The 23,231-nt window shown below is 48.5% G+C and overlaps 1 protein-coding gene across 1 annotated transcript; it reads right to left on the minus strand.

The window, feature by feature from the left end:
- Positions 1 to 751: 751 nt before the first annotated feature.
- Positions 752 to 21,784, minus strand: LOC142483304 (rho guanine nucleotide exchange factor 10-like protein). Its single transcript, XM_075583407.1, has 8 exons — positions 21,772 to 21,784; positions 21,221 to 21,360; positions 19,924 to 20,138; positions 18,382 to 18,536; positions 16,799 to 16,941; positions 7,391 to 7,559; positions 5,325 to 5,447; positions 752 to 4,296 (listed from the first exon to the last, which is right to left on the minus strand). The coding sequence occupies exons 1-8, from the start codon at positions 21,782 to 21,784 to the stop codon at positions 3,761 to 3,763; spliced, it is 1,494 nt and encodes a 497-aa protein (XP_075439522.1). The 3' UTR covers positions 752 to 3,760.
- Positions 21,785 to 23,231: the final 1,447 nt, after the last annotated feature.

The raw sequence follows: 23,231 nt of genomic DNA on the forward strand, positions 1-23,231 counted from the left end.
TCCAGACAGGAAAAGGCTGAAAACTGGGACATTTGAACGATTTAGATAAACCTGCCGGGACATCGGAACATTTAATGAAAATCCGGTATGGTCACCCTAAGAATAGGTCGTCCTTCCCAAAGAGAACAATACACTAAGGGCCTCATGCAGAGAGCAGCGCTACTTTAAATCTCGCCATTTTTTGGAGAATTTCGCGCAGAAAACAGCAGAAAATAGCGAGTTACGAAAAACGCGCCAATTTTTTTTTTCTATTTCTAAAACTCGCCTCGCGGCTGGCGAGAACCTCCATCTCGCCAGTTTTAAAATTATCCTAATGCAGAGAGGCGCGAACGGCATCTAGCGGCTGTTCGCGCCAATAAAATGGCGCGATTTTCTACTATTTGCCTCGCCAGGAAAAGTTGGCAAGAAGCTGCCGCTCGCGGCCATAGGAAAGGAAAAAAAAAAGGCGCGATTTTTTTTAACACATTTCTGCAGCGCGCCTCTCGCCAATTTAAACTCGCCACACGCATTCATGCTATACATTGCAGAATTCGCACTTTTCTGCATATGGAGAATAAAACTCTCCAAAAAAGCTAGTTTTTATTAAACTCGCCAATTTTTAAATTTGCTGCTCTCTGCATGAGGCCCTAAGTGGTTTAATGCACTGCTGCCCCCTCCGACACTGAAGGGGGTTAAAGAAGGATTCGGTGTAATGTGTCCCGTTGCCAAAAGCTGATATTGAGAGAATGAGAGACCGAAGAATGAGAATCTGGGAAACACAGCTTTACATTTTATTCATGCAGGTTATATGTACACCCCCATTTATACACATAAAATCTATATATTTACATACACATATGTACAGAAGTGAGGGGAGGGGAAGGGACACCTAACTCCTATGGAGTGGTACATCTGCAGCCAAGCTAATGACCCTACCTCACTGCTACCCCCCGTTTTACCATCACCGTGCTCTTTGGGAATAGACTGACTACTTTACTATTGTAGGGGAACAAATAAAACACATTCATTCTGTGCACATTTCCTGCAAATGCCGAAGGGCAGCCCCGGTACCTCCAGCTCTACGGAAATGGGGAACCAGTTCAGATGCAAGATATAAACCAGATGGGGGTGGAGCCAGCCGGGCAGTCACAACCATTTGTGCAGTACATCGGAGTAAGTGTGCACGGTGTTGATGGGCACCAGGCAGCCTGTCTCCTGTTGCTGTGAAACCCATGAAAGACACAGGGTTGCAATGACCATCAGTTCTTTGTAAGCGTGTTGGTGCTGCAGGAATAGGAAGCAGGCCTGCAGGGCACAAGCCTAGATGCAGTGGCGGCACACACACCTATAGCTGTAGAGGAGTCAGAAGACCTGATCAGTTGGCCTGTAATCCCTGCCTTTTAATGTAATGAGGCACTCAGGAGTTGGATTGCATCACTTATGTTCAGGGTTGTGACATTAATCAAACAGAATGCTCCGTTTCACCGAGCTCCCCAGCCTTATTATTTTACCCCTATACATTAAAGGGTCAGACATGGATTTGTTGAACCTATCACCCCACTCAGCTGTCAAAACAGCTGTTTAGAATAACACATCTAGCCACAATTCATGGGGTTTTCAACATGCAGATGCTGATTCGTGGTCTTTTCCATCTCTACGCCTTAACCCTTTCAGCTTCAACGTTCTATTGGGTGAATACAGCCACTGACACCAAATCATCTCTGCAAAGATATTCACTTGAATATCGCATGAGCAAGAGTCTAAATTCAAGTTTATTTCGTATCTGACAGCAATCAAAAACACCAAGAGGAAGCTGGACTTCATCGGAAGGTGCTTTTGATATGTCACAAATGAGTAGCTGTGCATACAGTTCTTTGGGAAGCGCGATCAAAGACGAAATGCAGTTTAACTAGTAATCTTATTCATGGAAGATGTAACAAGTGAATAGCGCAACAGTGAAAAAAGGGTCTGTTTGAATCAGTCTCCTTCCTCTTATGTGATAAAAGGATGTATCGGCGCACTCATTTTAAGCACACAAGGAACTCTCTGTGCATAAGAGGAAGGTGACATGATAGCAGGGGTAGGCAACTCCAATCCTCAAGTGCTGAGCCCCTTCTGCTGAAGCAGGGAGATCCTGAAAACCTGACCTGTGGTGGCCCTTGAGGACTGGATTTGACCACCCCTGCTCTATACCCAACAACATTTAATATCAAACTTAGGGGGTGAAGGACGTTATGACATTATGGTAACCCAAACATTTAACTGACATGCTAGCAATTACTGCCTGCATCTGACGTACTGTACTGAAGGCACTCTGGTAACATCACAGTCACAATTGTCTTTCTGAATGCGTTTAATTAATCCGCCTCCTTAGTACCTACTGTAGCCAACATGTTTGGCACTTTTCATCAGCCTTTAAATTACGCGCAGTTATGATCTCCTAAATGTATAGCTTTGCCCCCCCACGTTTAAAGGAAGAGCGTCATCTGCCCTAGAGTCACTAAGACAGTTTAAAGATACTAGATGACGGATTCCTAACCTATTACATCCAGACACCATAATGGTTAAACATTCGTGAGGAACTGCCCATGACATTTTCAGTGCCACATTCCTGAAAAGGTGTCTCATGCATTTTTATTGCTGCACCACCTTCTAACATTCTGTGTCACCTCCTGAGAGTGTTGCTGCTGTAACATTGTAACAATGTAACAGCTTTTAGAGACAGCAGGAGTTTCATACTACAGTGACTTCATCTCCCAGTTTAAAATTTTCACCCAAAATATTAAAGGTGCAATCCAAGCCTTTTTTTATTTAGAAATACAGGTTTGAAGCAGGGGGTCTCCGGTGCTGGACCCCGTTGATTTCAGCTCCGCAAACCCCCAGCTTTCAGAGATATAGACCTCTGAATGGGGTGCCGGTATCTCCTGCCGTTTAAAAAAGCCCCCGGTCACATGGGACGATCGGGAGCCGCACCGGTTGACGTCACAGCTTCCTCCTATTGGCCCGCAGGGCCGGGAGCTTTGAAAAGCAGTCGTGTAGTGAACCCTGGAGGTAAGGAGGGGGTCCCCTATAACTGAAATTTGTGGGGTTCAGCTCCGGAGATCCCCTGCTTCAATCCTGTATTTTAAAAAAATGAAGGGAATGGATAGAGGAAACAACACTCTGAAGAGGAGTTGCAAACATGGTTTGACCAGACGGTAACAATATTAATAAATATCCTATTGACCTGCAAGCTACATTGTGACGTAATTTGTGTGTTTTAAACCCAATATAATAAAAGACCTCCCACTGGGCCTATGGAAGCTGTGTAACATGAACAGTGTCACCACACACCTCATACACCTTTTGTGGGATTTTACCAAACAGCCGTTTAACCCATTGGCGAGTCTGGTATTGACCGGCTAGTGACATTGTTCCAACATTTAGAAGCGTAACAAATGTTATAGCTACAGTCCCATAACAATCTTCAGTGTTTGCACATATTTTAAAGAAAAGGGAATTTTGCTCCAGCAGTCAAATAACTGTCTTGAGTTGTGTCCCTTTTCCTCGGGTAATACAGGGGCCCATGTTACTTATCCAATTCTGAATTGTCTTATTACTTATAACTTGGTAGGGTTGACTTCTCCCTTTTTTTCAGGTTGTCAACAACTAAGGTTAAGGCATATCCCAAGTACCCAATTGAGCAACAAAATATATTGCAACATTGTAACAGCATTGAGGTTTATGAGGCCTGCGTTTCTGAACCCGATGTTCCCAGATGGGATAAGAGAAATGGAGAATGCTATAGGATCAGGGGCAGCTGCCACATGAGCAGTGTGCTGTCTGTCTCTCCTCCAGACTGGGAATTGTTAGAGGAGGGATGGAAGATTCGGTACCCTGGTCCTCCTGACACTATGACCACAGAGCTGATCTCCTTGCGGTGAGCGTCTCGACCTGAAGGTTGGCTCCTACACCACACATCGGGGTCGTCTGCCATCTCGTAAACGGAGCCATCCTCCTCGCTGGTTTCAAGGGCCCCGCTTTCCACTCTGGAGCCCTCCTTAGCAGAGAGGTGGTGGCCAGGAAGATGTGCAGTGCCACGCAGGCGGTACTGCAGAAGGATCCCTTTCAGACGAGATGGATGGTGGTTGTCTGAGGAGAGGTCTTGGGATGAACCATCTGGGGTATCTTCTTTGGATTCCACCGGCCCCGTACATCCCCTTACATCTTCTCTAGATCCTTGCTCAGTCCTCAGAGCCTCAGGAGCCATTGTACTACTGGCTACTGTAAGGAACTGCACTGGCCCACAGTGACCATTCAAGGAAACCATTCCCTTACCTGGTGTGGAGGAAGGAATAAAGAGATAAATGTGAAGAATTAGACCAAATGGTCTGGGTTACATGTTGCCTACACTAGGATATGGATACATACATATACAGAAGAATGTGTGAATGTTGGTTTATTTACAATGTTTAGCAGGTATGCCAACATTTCCCTTGCAAGTATAGACATGCAAAAGTTCAAAGTAGACTATGGATGCAAACTGCAAGTTCAAACTAGATACTCAAAAGGCCGCAATGGGAATCGAAGACTGCTCCTGTTATCTGAAACACAGAGGAGTCTATACACAAAAGTGTGATAACCACTATTGCTCCAATCATTCAAGTGAATAGCTAAGTGATTAATAGTGGCTATCGCCCATTTAGTAGATAAACTCCATTCTAAAAATTGTAACCTTCATGTACTGTAGGTAGGCATTATTTGACGGTTTGTACTAAATACCCCTGGTATTAAATAACCATTTAACGATGCAAAGTCATATTTTGTGCTTTTTAATCCCTGAACTTTCAAGATCTTTAAATAATAAGGAACATTACTACAGATATCCTATAGAACCAGAACCATTACATGGGACTTCTTCCTTGAAATGAGAATCTTCACCAGCGGGAAGAACTTGTGTTAAAATACCTCTGGTGTATGTCAAACAAGTAGAACTCTGGAAACCTTACTCCTGTGAAGGGTTATTAATGCATGCTGCTAAATGTTAGTCAAGGGCAGGAAAAACAAGTCGCCAGTCCTGGATGTATGATTTTAAATAAATAAATACTTTACCATATCTTCAGATTTTATCCAGTTTCCTAAACACTCTAGGTTCACCTATGCCTGCATGTGAAGTTTACCATAGCTTTGTTTAGGAACAGCAGAAACCTAAATGTAACAAATAGGGCATACAAGTAGGGTACCAATTATGGCCCAAGTACTGTAGGGTTAAAAGTAGGTGAACCAAATGGCCCTTATCTGCTGTCAGATTACATGTTGATGGTGCCCAGAAGCTTGTGATGGTCAGCATGGGAAGCCTTTCTTACCCGTGATTTTGGGGATCCCCTCGAGTTTTGGCACAGGCAGGGTGATCAGGATGCCCAGGTCGGTGCCTACCCACAGCAAGCCGTGGCAAATGAGCAGAGCAGTAACTCGAGCATTCTTTTGTTCTGCATAAAGAGAGACCACGGTGGAGGAATAATGAGAGGGAGACCAGAGAGATGACAAATACACAGACCAACTCAAAGATTGCCCTGCGAGAAAGTTGGGTCATGTGGTTCAAAGAAGCGTAATAATTCTAATAGCAAATAACAAACTTTCATTGAAGTTCATGCGAGCATACGAGCTGGGAATGAGTGAAACTGCCTTCCCATGGGTAACTCTCACTCATTAGGAGTTAGACTTCACAGGGCAGTGCAGAGTATTGTATTATGGTTTCCCATTATTATATATAGTTTGTATATTTTGTGATGTCAAGTACTCTCTGTTTGGTGAACACTATATAAAAATACAACATTAGAAATGAGAAAGTGATAGCACACCCCATGTGTTTGAGTGATTACAGAAGCAAGTTTATTGCACGAAAGTGAGAACAATGTAATTCTCCAACCTTAAGAACAAAACAAAAAGCTTAACATGGGTAAGTAAGTTCATAAGATGAAAGTAGATGGATGTCCGGATACAGGACAAACCTGGGGGAGCCTGCGTGTCAGTGCAATTCCCCATAGTTGATAGCACCTTTTGTTACCATCTGCAGGCAGAGGCAAGATCCTATACGGATATCATGCAAGACAAAAACGCACTCGTTCTCTGCCAGGGATTAACATGTTGTGGGTGTCAGATACGATTACTTCTCCGGCTCCGATTCCTTTTAGGCGGGAGCCAGGGAAACCGGGCAGAAGCCAAGCTGTGCTGTATCATTAGCGCAGTGCTCACTAAACCTCCCATCCACCCAGTGTACTGCTCGGGACAATGGCATGGTGTCGTGCGACTGTCCCGGACACGCTGCTCCCAACCGGGACACTGCCAGGCTCTTCACGTGGTAAAAAGTCTTTAAACACCATTTAAAAAAAATATATATGTAATATTCATACGCAACCCTTGAGAAATACAGAAACATCGACGTGTTTGCCTTTTTGTGTTGACCTGATTGTCAAGTAAATCTTTTTTGCTGCACTCCATTCTGGTGTGCTGAAACGCCTTTGGCTGCCTCATTCTACATCAGGAGCAGAGTTCTCCCTGGATGGACCTTTTAAACAGGGAATGATCTTCAGCTGAGGAGGCCCAACACTTCTGTGCCAGCATGTCTTGCGGAGGTGCCCATTTCTTGTCTGGACAGGACCCCTGGGGTTTAACATTCTGGGAGTTCACTTCCTCACATGAAGCTTAAGATGTCAAGTTCCCCACTAGTCTCGTTTTTACTTATGTTGAGATTCTTTTGCCTGTGGTTTATCTATATCTTTTATCAATTGTTTTTAATGAACACTAATAAATGAGACGTTTTAATTGGCAATTCGGGCCATTTTGCAACCTTTATTGTAGGTCACCACTCAATAGTTGATGTGAAAAGAGGATGGATCTAAGTCAGGCGTGGCCAACTCTAGTCCTCATGGGCTACCAACAGGTCAAGCTTTCAGGATATCTCTGCTTCTTTGTCTGATTGAGCCACCTGTGCTGAAGCAGTGATATCCTGAAAGCCTGACCTGTTGGTAGCCCATGAGGACTGGAGTTGGCCACACTAGATCTGTGCTAATGCCAGGGCTTCTTTCCTGGGTAATCTTGCACAATGCTGTATATCCCTGCGAATATCATCACTATCCCAGACAAAGCATTATATGGTGTGGGATTTTACCTGTTCAGTAGGGGGATTGTTTTGGATTTTATGCAGTAATATGAGAGGAAGGTACCAGAAGCAGGGAGTAATGAGGAATGTGTTACCTGGCAGAAGCAGAGCGTAATGAGGAAGAGGTTACCTGGCAGAAGCAGGGAGTAATAAGGAATGTGTTACCTGGCAAAAGCAGGGAGTAATGAGGAAGAGGTTACCTGGCAGAGGCAGGGAGTAATAAGAAGGGAGTTACCTGGCAGAAGCAGGGAGTAATAAGAAGGGAGTTACCTGGCAGAAGCAAGGTGCGGGTGGCTACGTTGATCTCCTGTAACAGCTCCAGGGTCTCAGTGTGAAAGAGGCGGATGGAGGAGCCCTCCGAGAACGCCATCCACACCCCTCCTCCTGCCCTCACCATGTGGGTTACACTCACTCCCTCCTCCTGCAGGGCTTCAAACCTCTAGCAAGAGAGGAACAAAGGGTAAGTAACACACAGACCAGCACAGGGACACAAAGACAAGTGCAGGAACAGGGAGCACAGGGTAAGAGATTGTATAAAGCCGGTGAGTCGCAGACAGTGGTGCCGAGGACAAAATACTCACACAGAGAGGGGACACGGGCTCACATAGAGAGGGGGACAAGGGCTCACACAGAGAGGGGGACACGGGCTCACACAGAGAGGGGGACACGGGCTCACACAGAGAGGGGGACACGGGCTCACACAGAGAGGGGGGCACGGGCTCACACAGAGAGAGGGACACGGGCTCACACAGAGAGAGGGACACGGGCTCACACAGAGAGAGGGACACGGGCTCACACAGAGAGGGGGACACGGGCTCACACAGAGAGGGGGACACGGGCTCACACAGAGAGGGGGACACGGGCTCACACAGAGAGGGGGACACGGGCTCACACAGAGAGGGGACACGGGCTCACACAAAGAGGGGACACGGGCTCACACAGAGAGAGGGACACGGGCTCACACAGAGAGAGGGACACGGGCTCACACAGAGAGGGGGACACGGGCTCACACAGAGAGGGGACACGAGCTCACACAAAGAGGGGACACGGGCTCACACAAAGAGGGGACACGGCTCACACAGAGAGAGGGACACGGGCTCACACAGAGAGGGGACACGGGCTCACACAGAGAGGGGGACACGGGCTCACACAGAGAGGGGGACACGGGCTCACACAAAGAGGGGACACGGGCTCACACAGAGAGAGGGACACGGGCTCACACAGAGAGAGGGACACGGGCTCACACAGAGAGGGGGACACGGGCTCACACAGAGAGGGGACACGGGCTCACACAAAGAGGGGACACGGGCTCACACAAAGAGGGGACACGGCTCACACAGAGAGAGGGACACGGGCTCACACAGAGAGGGGACACGGGCTCACACAGAGAGGGGACACGGGCTCACACAGAGAGGGGGACACGGGCTCAAACAGAGAGGGGGAAACGGGCTCACACAGAGAGGGGGACACGGGCTCACACAGAGAGGGGACACGGGCTCACACAGAGAGGGGGACACGGGCTCACACAGAGAGGGGGACACGGGCTCACACAGAGAGGGGGACACGGGCTCACACAGAGAGGGGGACACGGGCTCACACAGAGAGGCGGACACGGGCTCACACAGAGAGGGGGACACGGGCTCACACAGAGAGGGGACACGGGCTCACACAGAGAGGGGGACACGGGCTCAAACAGAGAGGGGGACACGGGCTCACACAGAGAGGGGGACACGGGCTCACACAGAGAGGGGACACGGGCTCACACAGAGAGGGGGACACGGGCTCACACAGAGAGGGGGACACGGGCTCACACAGAGAGGGGGACACGGGCTCACACAGAGAGGGGGACACGGGCTCACACAGAGAGGCGGACACGGGCTCACACAGAGAGGGGGACACGGGCTCACACAGAGGGGTACACGGGCTCACACAGAGAGGGGGACACGGGCTCACACAGAGAGGGGACACGGGTTCACACAAAGAGGGGACACGGGCTCACACAGAGAGAGGGACACGGGCTCACACAGAGAGAGGGACACGGGCTCACACAGAGAGAGGGACACGGGCTCACACAGAGAGGGGGACACGGGCTCACACAGAGAGGGGGACACGGGCTCACACAGAGAGGGGACACGGGCTCACACAGAGAGAGGGACATGGGCTCACACAGAGAGGGGACACGGGCTCACACAGAGAGGGGGACACGGGCTCAAACAGAGAGGGGGACACGGGCTCACACAGAGAGGGGGACACGGGCTCACACAGAGAGGGGACACGGGCTCACACAGAGAGGGGGACACGGGCTCACACAGAGAGGGGGACACGGGCTCACACAGAGAGGGGGACACGGGCTCACACAGAGAGGGGGACACGGGCTCACACAGAGAGAGGGACACGGGCTCACACAGAGAGGCGGACACGGGCTCACACAGAGAGAGGGACACGGGCTCACACAGAGAGAGGGACACGGGCTCACACAGAGAGGCGGACACGGGCTCACACAGAGAGGCGGACACGGGCTCACACAGAGAGAGGGACACGGGCTCACAGAGAGGGGACACGGGCTCACACAGAGAGGGGGACACGGGCTCACACAGAATGGGGACACGGGCTCACACAGAGTGGGACACGGGCTCACACAGAGAGGGGGACACGGGCTCAAACAGAGAGGGGGACACGGGCTCACACAGAGAGGGACACGGGCTCACACAGAAAGGGGGACACGGGCTCACACAGAGGGGGACACGGGCTCACACAGAGATGGGGACACGGCTCACACAGAGATGGGGACACGGCTCACACAGAGATGGGGACACGGGCTCACACAGAGAGGGGGACACGGGCTCACACAGAGAGGGGACACGGGCTCACACAGAGAGGGGGACACGGGCTCACACAGAGAGGGGGACACGGGCTCACACAGAGAGGGACACGGGCTCACACAGAGAGGGACACGGGCTCACACAGAGAGGGGGACACGGGCTCACACAGAGAGGGGGACACGGGCTCACAAAGTGAGAGGGGGAAACGGGCTCACACAGAGAGGGGGACACAGGCTCACACAGAGAGGGGGACACGGGCTCACACCGAGAGGGGGACACGGGCTCACACCGAGAGGGGGACACGGGCTCACACCGAGAGGGGGACACGGGCTCACACAGAGAGGGGGACACGGGCTCACACAGAGAGAGGGACACGGGCTCACACAGAGAGAGGGACACGGGCTCACACAGAGAGGGGGACACGAGCTCACACAGAGAGGGGGACACGGGCTCACACAGAGAGGGGGACACGGGCTCACACAGAGAGGGGGACACGGGCTCACACAGAGAGGGGGACACGGGCTCACACAGAGAGGGGGACACGGGCTCACACAGAGAGGGGGACACGGGCTCACACAGAGAGGGGGACACGGGCTCACACAGAGAGAGGGACACGGGCTCACACAGAGAGGCGGACACGGGCTCACACAGAGAGGGGGACACGGGCTCACACAGAGGGGGACACGGGCTCACACAGAGAGGGGGACACGGGCTCACACAGAGAGGGGACACGGGTTCACACAAAGAGGGGACACGGGCTCACACAGAGAGAGGGACACGGGCTCACACACAGAGAGGGACACGGGCTCACACAGAGAGAGGGACACGGGCTCACACAGAGAGGGGGACACGGGCTCACACAGAGAGGGGGACACAGGCTCACACAGAGAGGGGGACACGGGCTCACACAGAGAGGGGGACACGGGCTCACACAGAGAGGGGGACACGGGCTCACACAGAGAGGGGGACACGGGCTCACACAGAGAGGGGGACACGGGCTCACACAGAGAGGGGGACACGGGCTCACAGAGAGGGGGACACGGGCTCACACAGAGAGGGACACGGGCTCACACAGAGAGGGGGACACGGGCTCACAGAGAGGGGAGGACACGGGCTCACACAGAGAGAGGGACAGGGACACACAGAGAGAGGGACAGGGACACGGGCTCACACAGAGAGGGGGACACGGGCTCACACAGAGAGAGGGACACGGGCTCACACAGAGAGAGGGACATGGGCTCACACAGAGAGAGGGACAGGGACACGGGCTCACACAGAGAGAGGGACAGGGACACGGGCTCACACAGAGAGAGGGACGGACACACAGAGGGGGGGAGCACAGGAACACACAGAGGGGGGGAGCACAGGGACACACAGAGGGGGGAGCACAGGAACACAGAGGGGGGAGCACAGGGACATAGAGGGGGGAGCACAGGGACACACAGAGGGGGGAGCACAGGGACACACAGAGGGGGGAGCACAGGGACACACAGAGGGGGGGAGCACAGGGACACACAGAGGGGGGAGCACAGGGACACACAGAGGGGGGGAGCACAGGGACACACAGAGGTGGGAGCACAGGGACACAAAGAGGGGGGGGAGCACAGGAACAAACCAAGGGAGGAGCACAGGGACATACAGAAGGGGAGCACAGGAACACACAGAGAGGGGGGGCACAGAGCAGTACAGCACAGAGACAGAGAATATAAACTTTTAACATGAAAATTTAAATAAAACACGATTTAAAAATGCTTCTGTAACTCAGAACTGGCAAATTAGTTAAACAGCGGAAGAAACACAAAATAAAGGACAATAACCGTGTGGCTGGAAATAGAACAAGAGTCAGATAATTAAGCTTTCAGACAAGCACCTGAATAAAGGCAACCCAAAAAAGCCTGAATGTTTAAACATCCATAAATTATAAAATCCTCTAGCCAGAAAATGGTAAAATGAAGAACCTACTAAAAATTCTAAGCTCATGAAACTTTTAGTTGGTCTCTCTCAGTCAGCAATAGGTCACTCACGTAATTGGCAAACGTAACAAATGTTTTGGCCTCCAGTTACTCGGAGGGGCCCAGCAAGTATTTGATTATTATTTTGTTATCGTAACCATGGTTTTTTATTTGCCCGTGCATTAAATTCATGTGTTTTAAGTTTCACTTTATTAGGGACCCCTTATAATGTTTTTGGGGCAATTAACTGGCTAAGGGCTGTACCACGTCTAATGGGGTAGCATCTATGAGCTCCTCTAGCCCAGGAGAGCGGTAACTCTGGTCTCATGACATCATCACGAGTAACAAGAGTCCTGGCGCATTGTCGAGACTTTTTACCAATGGCAACTAAAAGCAGCATGTCATGGGGTGCAGACTCACAATTAATATAGCCACCCCGCCCCGCTCCCCCCAAACCGACTCCCCTTCTAGAAATTAATGAATATTTATAATTAAGTCTTGATTAAAAGTGTACCTGCAATAAAGCTGTGACCATATACTGTAATTGCCGTAGACACTATACTCCATGGACCGGAATCCATTTTTAGTCACACAGCGAGTTACTAAAGCATGAAGCGGGCTGATGTAACGAATTCCCGGAAGGGAGAAGTGATGCCCACAATATGAGACCCTACCCCCTCATATACATTTCAATGTTTTGTATTCAGGTAAAAGGTTTTCAAATAAATACAAATATTTCTGAGAGGGACAAGGAACAAAACAATATGTACGTTTGTGAAAATTAACATTTGGCCATACAACTTTTGTTCTTTTTGTAGACATACAGACAGACAGACAGAGCGCACACTATAAGGCCAGGGACAGAAACAATTTAATCACACTATTAATGGCTAGCAAAACACTCAAGCGTTAAAATGCATTAAAATATATATAGGGAAATGGGGGGAAGGGGGAGGGAAGACAGGAGATAGCAGAGGGATAAAAAGTCCAGATATAGTCACATACAGTATATGAGGAATTACTTCAATCCCAAAAAAGGTCAGCAAAACGGTGTTTGAAGATAGCGTGGACAAGTGGAAATGTGACGGATAACATGCTGTATTGATGGTGAAAATGCCGGTGTCTACTCCACTCAGATCGCTGACAAAACCCTGATGAAGTCACCAGATAGCGTGACGAAACTAGTTGGATCCATGTCACAGACGGCACAGTGCTGTTACTGTAGCTGAGACTTGGATCAGTCTTATGCTCAGCTGCTTTCAAAAGTTTTCCTGTCAGATGGTTTATACAGCTCACACAGCTACATTGTAGCAATTCATTAGTGCAGGAACACCTTGCTACAATAACTTGCCCTCATCAGCAGTGGATTGTATGGAACTTGAGACGACAGAGTAACGGGCGCACAATTTTTTCACACAGCGAACGCGAGGCTAATTATCCATCTGCCTTCATTATTCGCTACCCTGTGGAACGTCCGTGCCCTTGTTGTTTCCAAGCTTTCTCCCTGCACAAGCTTATCCGTGATCTGAGTGGAGTAGACGCCGGCATTTTCACCATCAATACAGCATATTATCCTCCACATTTCCACGCTGTCTTCAAACACAGTTTTGCGGCACTTTTTGGGATTTAAGTCATTGGTGACTATATCTGGACTTTTTATCCCTCTGCTATCTCCTGTCTTCCCCCCCCACCCCCCCACCCCATTTCCCTATATGTATTTTAATGCATTTGAACACTTGAGTGTTTTGCTAGCCATTAATAGTGTGATTAAATTGTTTCTCTCTTTCCCTCTGAGTATCTCCCTCACCGGACTGGTTAACCAATTTGAGAGCTGCCTTGCCTATTGGTATACAAGTATCCCCATCTATAAGCAATACAATATATGTTATTATCCTTACACTTTACACACACCATTCAATCACTTACTATCTGTTTCACCGTGTATAGTTACTTGGCACTTTTCTAATATATATATATATATATATATATATATATATATATCACGTGGCTATTTCACTTGTCACATAATCACTTGCTTACCATTATTATTAATATTATTGTTTATCTGTAAAGCGCCAACATATTCCGCAGCGCAGTACAGTGGGGTACAGAGTGACATCAATTACAGAAACTAAATGCCATACAGACAAGGGCAAACAGATACAGAATATAATGAGGGCTCTGCTCCTGAGAGCTTACACTCTATAGCAGCAGTGCGCAAACTGGGGGGGGGGGCGGGAGAATTTCTAGGAGGGGCGCGGGCGGTTACAGAGGCCCCACAGCATTTAAATAAAATGCCAGGGGAGGCGTGAGGCCTCTGTAACTCCCTTACCTGCTGCCAGCCGGGTCTTCGGCGCTGCGTTGTCATGTGACGTCATGCGTCAAATTATGTGATCGGGTCACATGACTGCAACGTCATTTAACGCTGGGCCATTGGGAGAGGGGGGGCGCGAACGCGGCGGCTCCTGGGAATGGGACCGCAGCTCAAGAAGTTTGCGCATCCCTGCTCTTGAGCATGGGTCTCAAACTCAGTCCTCAAGGATAGCTCTTATGGATACCCCTGCTTCAGCACAGGTGACTCAATCAGTGGCTCAGTCAAAGACAGAGCCACCTGTGCTGAAGCAGGGATGTCCATATAACCTGGCCTGTTGGTGGCCCTTGAGGACTGAGTTTGAGACCCTACTCTAGTGGGTTAAGCTACTCAGCCCTTTTGTTACTATAACAGAACCTTGCCTGGCCTCCTATGCTGCCTGATTGCTGTGTTGAGTTGCCAGTCCCCGTCCCCCCTGGTGTTTTTGGGGTACTTAGAGGTCTGTCCTCCTGGACGGGGAAGGGAGGGGGCAAGGGAGAAAAAAATAAATATCGGTGCCTGTCTTAATATATAGAAGCTAATAACAGCGCTGAAGCCCTGTAGGCTGTGTGCACACGTTACTATCCCAGTCTAGGGGAGATTTGACATCTATATTATATAGTACTTGGAAAGCACGCCCTGGGGCCAATAAATTCACTCTTTGGGCTTGTGCCCAAAATGTCCACACTTTATGTCGATGCGAGGGGGATTCAACACCTTTTGCCTGTGCAGGAGGGACTTTTTTTTTGGAGCAAGAACAACATCCTGCATATATTAATGAAAAGGATAAATCCCACAGACTGTCACCTGCATTACATACGGGAGTTTAAATGATTGCATTTCTTTTTGCTAGTTGCACACGCACGCGGTGGAAATATTTTCGGGGACGCACGCCGGCTGAGATTGTTGTCTTGAGGCAGAGCCCCGACTTGTAAACTCGAGCGTCCCTCTCGGGGTCCGGTGGAGACCCATTTATTTAAGGTCAGGATAGGATGCGGATTTAGATCTGCGTGTACCCACCATGCATTGCTCCAAACAAACACCTTTTTAAGGATAGCAGTCCGGCGTGTCTGCGTGCGATAACCCAGGGCTGGCCATGCATTATTCATCAGAAGCCGCAAAGCGGCTGCCAGAGTTATGAGGTTTAATAGATGCAAACTAGGTTTATGTGTTAGAATATGCAAATGTCTGAGGGGGGCAGGGGGGGAGAGAAGGACAGGAAAGCGCAGCTATGGTAATATTCTTACCAGCACAGACCTGTCCTCCGAATGTCCATGCTGGGGGCAAGAAGCTACTGCAAATGAGGCCGTGTGAAAACATTGCCACAAACCTAAAAAGAGGGGGCGTGCCGGAGACCCTCACAATAACACCGTGTTAAGAGTAACTACAACACATATAATCGCCCTGACAGTGATGCTGTTGTGTTCCTGAAAGTTTTTTTTTATTATTTTTTACTGGTTCCAGGAGGTTTAAAAGAATATAGATCATTTGCAGCACGCATTCATTGGACACGGAGGACGACCTGGCAGTGAGAAGGTGGGCTGTGCATCAAAAAGGCTTCTCCCTGCTGCAAAACTGGAGCAAAACAGCACCATGTTTATTAAAGCAAAATAATCTGGGTGTGTTCTACAAGGCCAGGGGTGGGAAATCTCCTGTCCTCAAGGGCCGCCAACAGACAGGTTTTCAGGATATCACTGCTTCAGCAAAGGTGGTTCAATCAGTGGCTCAGTAGAGTCAGCTGTGCTGAAGCAGGGATATCCTGAAACCGGTTAGTGGCCCTTAAGGAATGGAGTTTCCCACCCCTGTACAAGACCCTTTTATGTAACACACGTAGTGCAGGGGTCTCAAACTCAGTCCTCAAGGCCAGGTTTTATGGATATCCCTGCTTCAGCACAGGTTTTCAACTGAGCCACTGATTGAGCCACCTGTGCTGAAGCAGGGAGATCCATAAAAGCTGTGCTGTTCATGGCCCTCAAGGACGGAGTTTGAGACCTCTGATCTACTGTAGAGCAATGTTTTTGCTCTAGTTTTGCCAACCAGAGACCTCGATACATAGAACACCTCCTGGATGTTATGCAGAATCCTGGTTACCAAACTTGGGCAATAATGACATCAGAACACAGCCCTGAATTTCTGCACTTTTATTGTCCCCGTTTTGCAGCCAGGAAACGTTATCGCCTAACCAAGCAGAACTGCTCACTTTTCTGGGTTTGTTTTGTTTATTTAAACAAAGACCTACAATACGGATGTGTGAACTCCTTTTTGTGGCGATGTAGAACAGTAATAGGGAAAACCAGAACCCTTATAGTTATACCGCCTTCTCGCGGCTCAGACTCCCCACATTAACGTACTGTGTGCAGCGTACTAATAGCTGCATCATTAGGAAGCAGCCTGACTGACAATGTTCTCCAATTAGTGGTCTATATGCATTTAAGAGACCATTATGTGTCCATGGTAATAATTAAATAGTTTAAGAGAAATAACAGAAAGCCGATAGCACACACTGAAATGAAATCTCAGATCTATAGCTAAAGATGGAGGAGTTCCTCGGTACCTGGGTTTTTAGGGTCTCCGGCTCCAGAACAGTGACTGTATTCCGGCAGCTCACCCACACGCAGTCATCAAGCACCAGCAATACCTGCACAGGCCCGTCTCCCACCTGCACAATGGAGGGGTTTCCTGGATCCCAAAATCCTCCTGACGAGTGAGAGGTAAAGGTGGATGATACAGAGTTGCTAACTGCAGTCAACCTTCTCAATCCCCCTCCCCACTTCTAACCCTCCCAACTTCTAAGCCTCCCCACTTCTAAGCCTCCCCACACTCCCCACCCTCCCCACTTCTAACCCTCCCCACTTCTAACCCTCCCCACTTCTAACCCTCCCCACTTCTAAAGCCTCCCCACTTCTAAAGCCTCCCCACTTCTAAAGCCTCCCCACTTCTAAAGCCTCCCCACACTCCCCACCCTCCCCACTTCTAACCCTCCCCACTTCTAACCTTCCCCACTTCTAAGCCTCCCCACTTCTAAGCCTCCCCACTTCTAAGCCTCCCCACTTCTAAGCCTCCCCACTTCTAAGCCTCCCCACACTCCCCACACTCCCCACTTCTAACCCTCCTTTCCCTCTCCCCACTTCTAACCCTCCCTTCTTTAACTTTTCTTTCTATGAACATGGCTCTACCAATAGAACCCAATCTGTTTTTACAGCACCCACTGCATAGTCCAGTGCTTTCATACAAACAGAGTACTGCCAATTCTTCTCATGCTGGCCTGAAGCATCTACCATTGTTCTTCCACCCACACAGTTCTATTAAGGCATTCCCTGCTAATTCCAATATAGTAACTTCCCACAAACACGGATCTGCACAGTAATCACACAATACTATATTCCACTATTCCAACACTGGCTCCAAACCCACTACACATGCCTATTGCAATGCATACTGATCCCATGCTGCTATCCCCAAATAAACCCAACACACACATCACGTGTGAGATACTGCATGACAGGGCCCGCGGTTCCAGAAGTACTACTATACCCCATGTCTTTAAAGCTGCAGTTCAAGCAATATCCTATGTTTGTTTATTTAATAAATCAGTTCTGTACGAAGAGAAAATACTTTTTTTTTTTTAAACAATTTTAAATACTTTTTAATGTATTCTAATGTAACAAGCATTTATGTTCTTATAGCAAATATTTACAAAGTCACATCCCTTTCCCCTTCTGAAACAGCATCACCCTTTTCAGCACTGCCCTCTCTAGCAGTCAACCAATTGAATCTAGTGCCTGTCTGGTCACATGATCTTCCCCACAGAATCGATTACAGGAGAACGGATCGATCGGCAACCAGCTAATCACTTGTCAGTGTGCAGATTGTGATGATGCACATATTGAATGACTTTAAATCTCTACCAAAGCATCTTTTCCTGCCTTGTAATCTCTACACATTGCTTCACAAGTGCACCGTTCAGACAAAGCTAGGTTTGCTAGTATAGCTCTTTCTTGTGCTGCACAAAGCCCGGCTGTTCATATACTCCACACATTCAGCTTTGTCAAAACCATCTCAAGTTCCAACATTCTGTCTAAAGCCTTCTGCTGTACCTTTATTAAACTCCCCAACAGAAATGCAGCCGCGTCTTACCCTGTGTTTTGGGGTACAATACTACAGTGCCATCTTGCAGTCCCGCACACAGGAAGTTAGAGCTGTGCCCAAGGCAAAGGACTGGCTGTAACCCGGGGCTCTTCACGGCCATTAAACAGGGCGATCCGGTGTCGACGCTGCCGTACACCATGATACTGCCGGCGAGAAGGGGAAAATATCAGGGCATCAGGACAAAGGTCTAGTATGATCATTGTGGCTTTAACTAGAGTGGTCCATGCAGGCGCTCACCTCTTATTTCACATGAAAAGGTACAATGTACATAGCGCTTAATCCTTTCACTGCCAGAAGGCCCTGCAGCTTAATAGTTACTTTTTGATACATATCTTGATATTTAATTGTCTTTTTTTTTTTAAATGTATGTGATTGCAAATAGTAAGTTTAAAACCTTACTGGCGTCTGCCTCTTTCGTGACAACATAATGTCCCAGTTACGGGGGTAAGAGCACAATTTCAGGGAAGTTTCTTATATGTGACAGCCGAGTGTCTCTTTCACATTATTCCTACTCCTTTAGTGAAGAAACCCCCAGTTTAATATACAGGGAAACGCTTCCTGGTGTCATGGAAGACTGAGCCATCTGTGCTGAAGCAGGGATGTCCTGAAAACCTAACCTGTTGGTGGTACTTGAGAACCGGAGTTGGGAAACACTGCTCTACTCAAATGAACTGGTGCCAGAAACTGCAGTGGAAAAAGCAGCTTTGTGGCATATTGAAGAGGGGGCCCAAGGGCGATCAACTTGTACTCAACAAAAGATGAAGCCCGGCACAACGGACTTGAAAAAGAAGAGTTTAATGAGCCAACAAATCCAACGTTTCGGCTACATAGTGCTGCCTTTATCACGGTTAGGGCTTGTAGGTTTAGAGGATGCCTCAGTTTAGACATAAATGAGCACTTCAGTATTAGGCGATACCTTTTTTATTTGAACTAACACTTCTAGGGCAAGCTTCCGAGAGGTCTACTCGGTTCCTCGAGCCCTGTGCTGTATGGCTGGACCTGAGGAAGGGAGGAAAACTCTCGAAAGCTTGCACTAAAATATCAATTGTTAGTCCAAAAAAGTATCACCTAATATGGAAGTGCTCATCCACTCTGCACTATCGCAGTATCGCAACGGGACACACACGGCAACTTCTATTTAATGCAGTTTGGACAGAAAGCCTCACGTCTGGAGCCTCACGTCTGGAGCTCTGTTATGTGTGAAAAGAGGGTGCGGTTCTCCTGGGATTACCTCTTACAAGATTATAGAGAGAGTGCTTTATACTGGAATCTAGTGCATAATACAGGGGTGCACAACTCCAGGCCTCAAGCCCCCCCAACAGGTCAGGTTTTCAGGATAACCCTGCAGCACAGGTGGCTAAATCAGTCCCTGCTTCAGCACAGGTGGCTCAATCAGAGGCTCAGTCCTTGACTGAGCCTCTGATTGAGCCATCTGTGCTGAAGCTGGGATATCCTGAAAACCTGACCTGTTGGGGGGGGAGGCACCTCTAGTTACATAAATGCCATTTGCGCTATCTGGGGACCTCTCACCTCCCGTCCTGCAGACCGACACATACAGTGGGACGCGCCGAGACAGACGTACACTCCTCTTCATTCTCGCCGCCCTCCTTGGCCCAAGTGACGCACACGTTCTCCACGCACAGCACGTGGGAGGGCAGCGGGAAAGCCTTCATCATACGTGGGGACGTGTGGTTTAGGGAGAAGATCTGTATCTGTCCTATTCCTCCTGCCTGGCCTCCTCCCACCTGCAGGAGAGAAAGCATCGATATCATTGCACAGGCTGCAATGGCTGTGAATCTACAGAAGTATACAGCTGCTGGTGCAGGGGCGGCCAACTTCAGTCCTCAAGGGCCACCAACAGGTCAAGTTTTCAGGATAGCCCTGCTTCAGCTCAGGTGGCTCAATTAGTGGCTCAGTCAAAAATGACTCCATCTGTTCTGAAGCAGGGACTGATTGAGCCAACTGGGCTGAAGCAGGGATATCCTGAAAGCCTGACCTGTTGGTGGCCCTTGAGGACTGGAGTTGAGAACCCCTGTGCTAGAGGAACAAGAAGGTAGCTTTGTGTGTATGGGTAAGGCTGGCACACTGAGCACGATGCCATGATACCGACAGAGAGCATGTGGAGAGGAATTAATGTATAGGGAATTTTACAAGTACTGGTGAAAGGGTGTATGTACAGTATGTATATCTTTTATAGCGCCATTTATCTTCATAGAGCTTCACAGTAATAAATGTGACATAATAAAGTACATAATTGAATAAGCGCTTGAGACATAAAAGTAACATTAAGAAAAGGAGCCCCTGCCCCGAAGAGCTTACCATCGAAGTGGTAAGTAGGAAGAACTTACAGAGACAGTAGGAGGGCGTTCTGGTGAGTGCGTCTGCAAGGGGTCAAGGATTATGTATGAGGTGTATAGTATCAGCCTCAGAGCTACCCATATGCTTAATTAAAGAGGTGTGTTTCGAGTTGGGACTTAAAGGTGGATAGAGAGGGTGCTTGTCAGATATTGAGGGGATTCCAGATGTGCCATTAAAAATGCAATGGTCCAGTGCCTGTTCTAAGAACCTGAATCTGCCAAAACATGGGCAGTACCATTTCTGAAGATGTCCAGTTACTTATACTATGCGCACAGAAATGGAGAGGACATCTGAATCCCGTCAGTTGTGGAAATGATGGCAACACCTTGCAGAGCCAGGTGAGAACCTATGTAAAGGAGGGTAGCACTACCCCATCCGAAGCTGGCATGGAGGAGTGGACATCCCGTAGTTTTACCTGTGCTGTAAATAGAGGGTGGAAGGGCCACAGTCACTGAATAGGTGAACTCACCCATAAATATCCTTGAGGCAACGAGGTGCTGACAGACGAGAAGCCCAGCAGAAAGGTCTGTACGGAGGTGTGGACCGCGCCTCCCAGCTTTAAAAGGAAAAATGGAGCATAAATAAAATGACAATAAAAAAAGATGTCTTCTTAGACAAGAGAAATAGATGATACGAAAAAGAAAGAAAAAAAGAGAGAGAAAAGAAAAGAAATAGAGAGAGAGAGAAGAAAAGAAATAGAGAGAGAGAAGAAAAGAAATAGAGAGAGAAGAAAAGAAAAGAAAAGAAAAAGAGAGAGAGAAGAAAAGAAAAAGAGAGAGAGAAGAAAAGAAAAAGAGAGAGAGAAGAAAAGAAAAGAGAGAAGAAGAGAAGAAAAGAGAGAGAGAGAAGAAAAGAGAGAGAGAAGAAAAGAAAAAAGAGAGAAAAGAGAGAGAGAGAGAGAGAGAGAGAAAGAGAGGGAGAAAAAGAAACCAAAGTGATAAATGGAGAAAAGGAAACAGTAAAAAAGGCAGAATCATCCTCTCAAGTACAGAAGAGAAGACAAAACAAATTGCCACGAACCCAACATGAGCATTGCGAGAGCTTCCCTGCGGAGTTAATATATGTGAATACTTGCACACAGAGACACTGAAGAATTGAGCAGATCCATACATGAAAAATCTCTGTCCCATTTTAGTCACTGCCAGAGCCTGAGGGGCAGTGCCAACAGGGTTAACTTTTCATGCAGCTGTTATCTGGATCCACACAAGGGTGGGACACAAAGAAACCCTGATCTGCAGGAGGCTGCAGGAAGCACAGAGGAGGAGAAAGCGAGACACAAAGCCAGCGCTCGACAGGGGATGAGAAATCACAATTTGTTCTAATTAGAGCAAGCATCAGCGTGCGGTGCAAAGGCATCCGCAGCAAGGGCTGGCATTCCCACAGGAACCATGCTGGGCTGCCCAGGACGAGAGCCCAGCCAGCTGACCTGTCAGATCCCAGCTGTTATCAGCCCGAGAGCTGGAAAACCTCACAGTGCTAAGAGTGGAGATACCCGTCTTCAGAAAGGCGAGCAAAGCACCAACCCCCTACAAATCCTGAAATGACACCCCACTAGTAACCCTGCCGACCCAATCTAACACCCCAACCCCTCTTTACGCCTTATATTTTTAGGCAGGTTTGACAGGTGAGAAGCCTGAAGTCATTTTTGTGAAAAGGAAAGGAGAGATCTAGGAGAGGAGAGAGATCACCATGAAAACGTATTCTTTTTGTCCGAAGCAGAACAAGTGATGAAGAAAGGAGAAGGAAAGAGAAATAGAGACAGAGTGAAAGGAAAGACAGGAATAGTGAAAGATGCATACTGATAGTGGAAGAAGAGGAAATAGTGAAATGTGTGTGAGAGAAAAGTGTGGGAGGGGGAAAGAGGGCAATGAGAGGACATACTGCAAACATTCTATTAATATACCTGCATCTTCACTGACTCAAATGATTTCCTTCTGATGTGATATCAGAAGCTCCCTACTCCCACTTAAGACCATTCCTGAAAATTGTGTAAATGTCATTGTATCTACACCCAAGAAACTGATCCGTAAACATGCTCCACCTCCTGCAACAGATATCTGTAGCAAGACCCCACAAGCAGATATTCTCTCCCACCCTGGCCTGCAGTGATCCTTCATCTTACCTGACAAAGCCAAACAAACAATACCACCCATTTCTATCCTACAGCACTCTCCATGGTCCTGAATGAAAACTTTACCATCTTAACATCCACTCCAAGTCCTGTGTTACACCACTCCATGCAATTCTGTACCTAAGACGGTGGACCCCTCGCTTCCCTTCCACCCCCCCTCGCACTTCTCAATCTCTGCTGTTCTGCCCATGTCACCGCTCTACTCTCCCAACTCCACTGCCTATCCATCCAACAAAGTTTCATCTTCAAATTCATCACCCTGGTCTACAAATCTCTACATAGTTTTGCCCCTTACCTTGAAGTACTCTTCTCCCACTACACTCCTTCCCACCCTCTTCACTCTCCGAAT

Source organism: Ascaphus truei, unplaced genomic scaffold (assembly GCF_040206685.1).
Source record: "Ascaphus truei isolate aAscTru1 unplaced genomic scaffold, aAscTru1.hap1 HAP1_SCAFFOLD_3177, whole genome shotgun sequence".
Lineage (NCBI taxonomy): Eukaryota > Metazoa > Chordata > Amphibia > Anura > Ascaphidae > Ascaphus > Ascaphus truei.

What these genes read in the sequence shown, in the direction of transcription:
- LOC142483304 (XM_075583407.1), bottom strand. An exon ending in GTCGGTCTGCAGGACGGGAG is followed by an intron (nt 18,537 to 19,923) that starts GTGAGAGGTCCC and finishes TCTCGCCGGCAG; the next exon opens with TATCATGGTGTACGGCAGCG. An exon ending in CCGCACCTTGCTTCTGCCAG is followed by an intron (nt 5,448 to 7,390) that starts GTAACTCCCTTC and finishes CTCTTTATGCAG; the next exon opens with AACAAAAGAATGCTCGAGTT.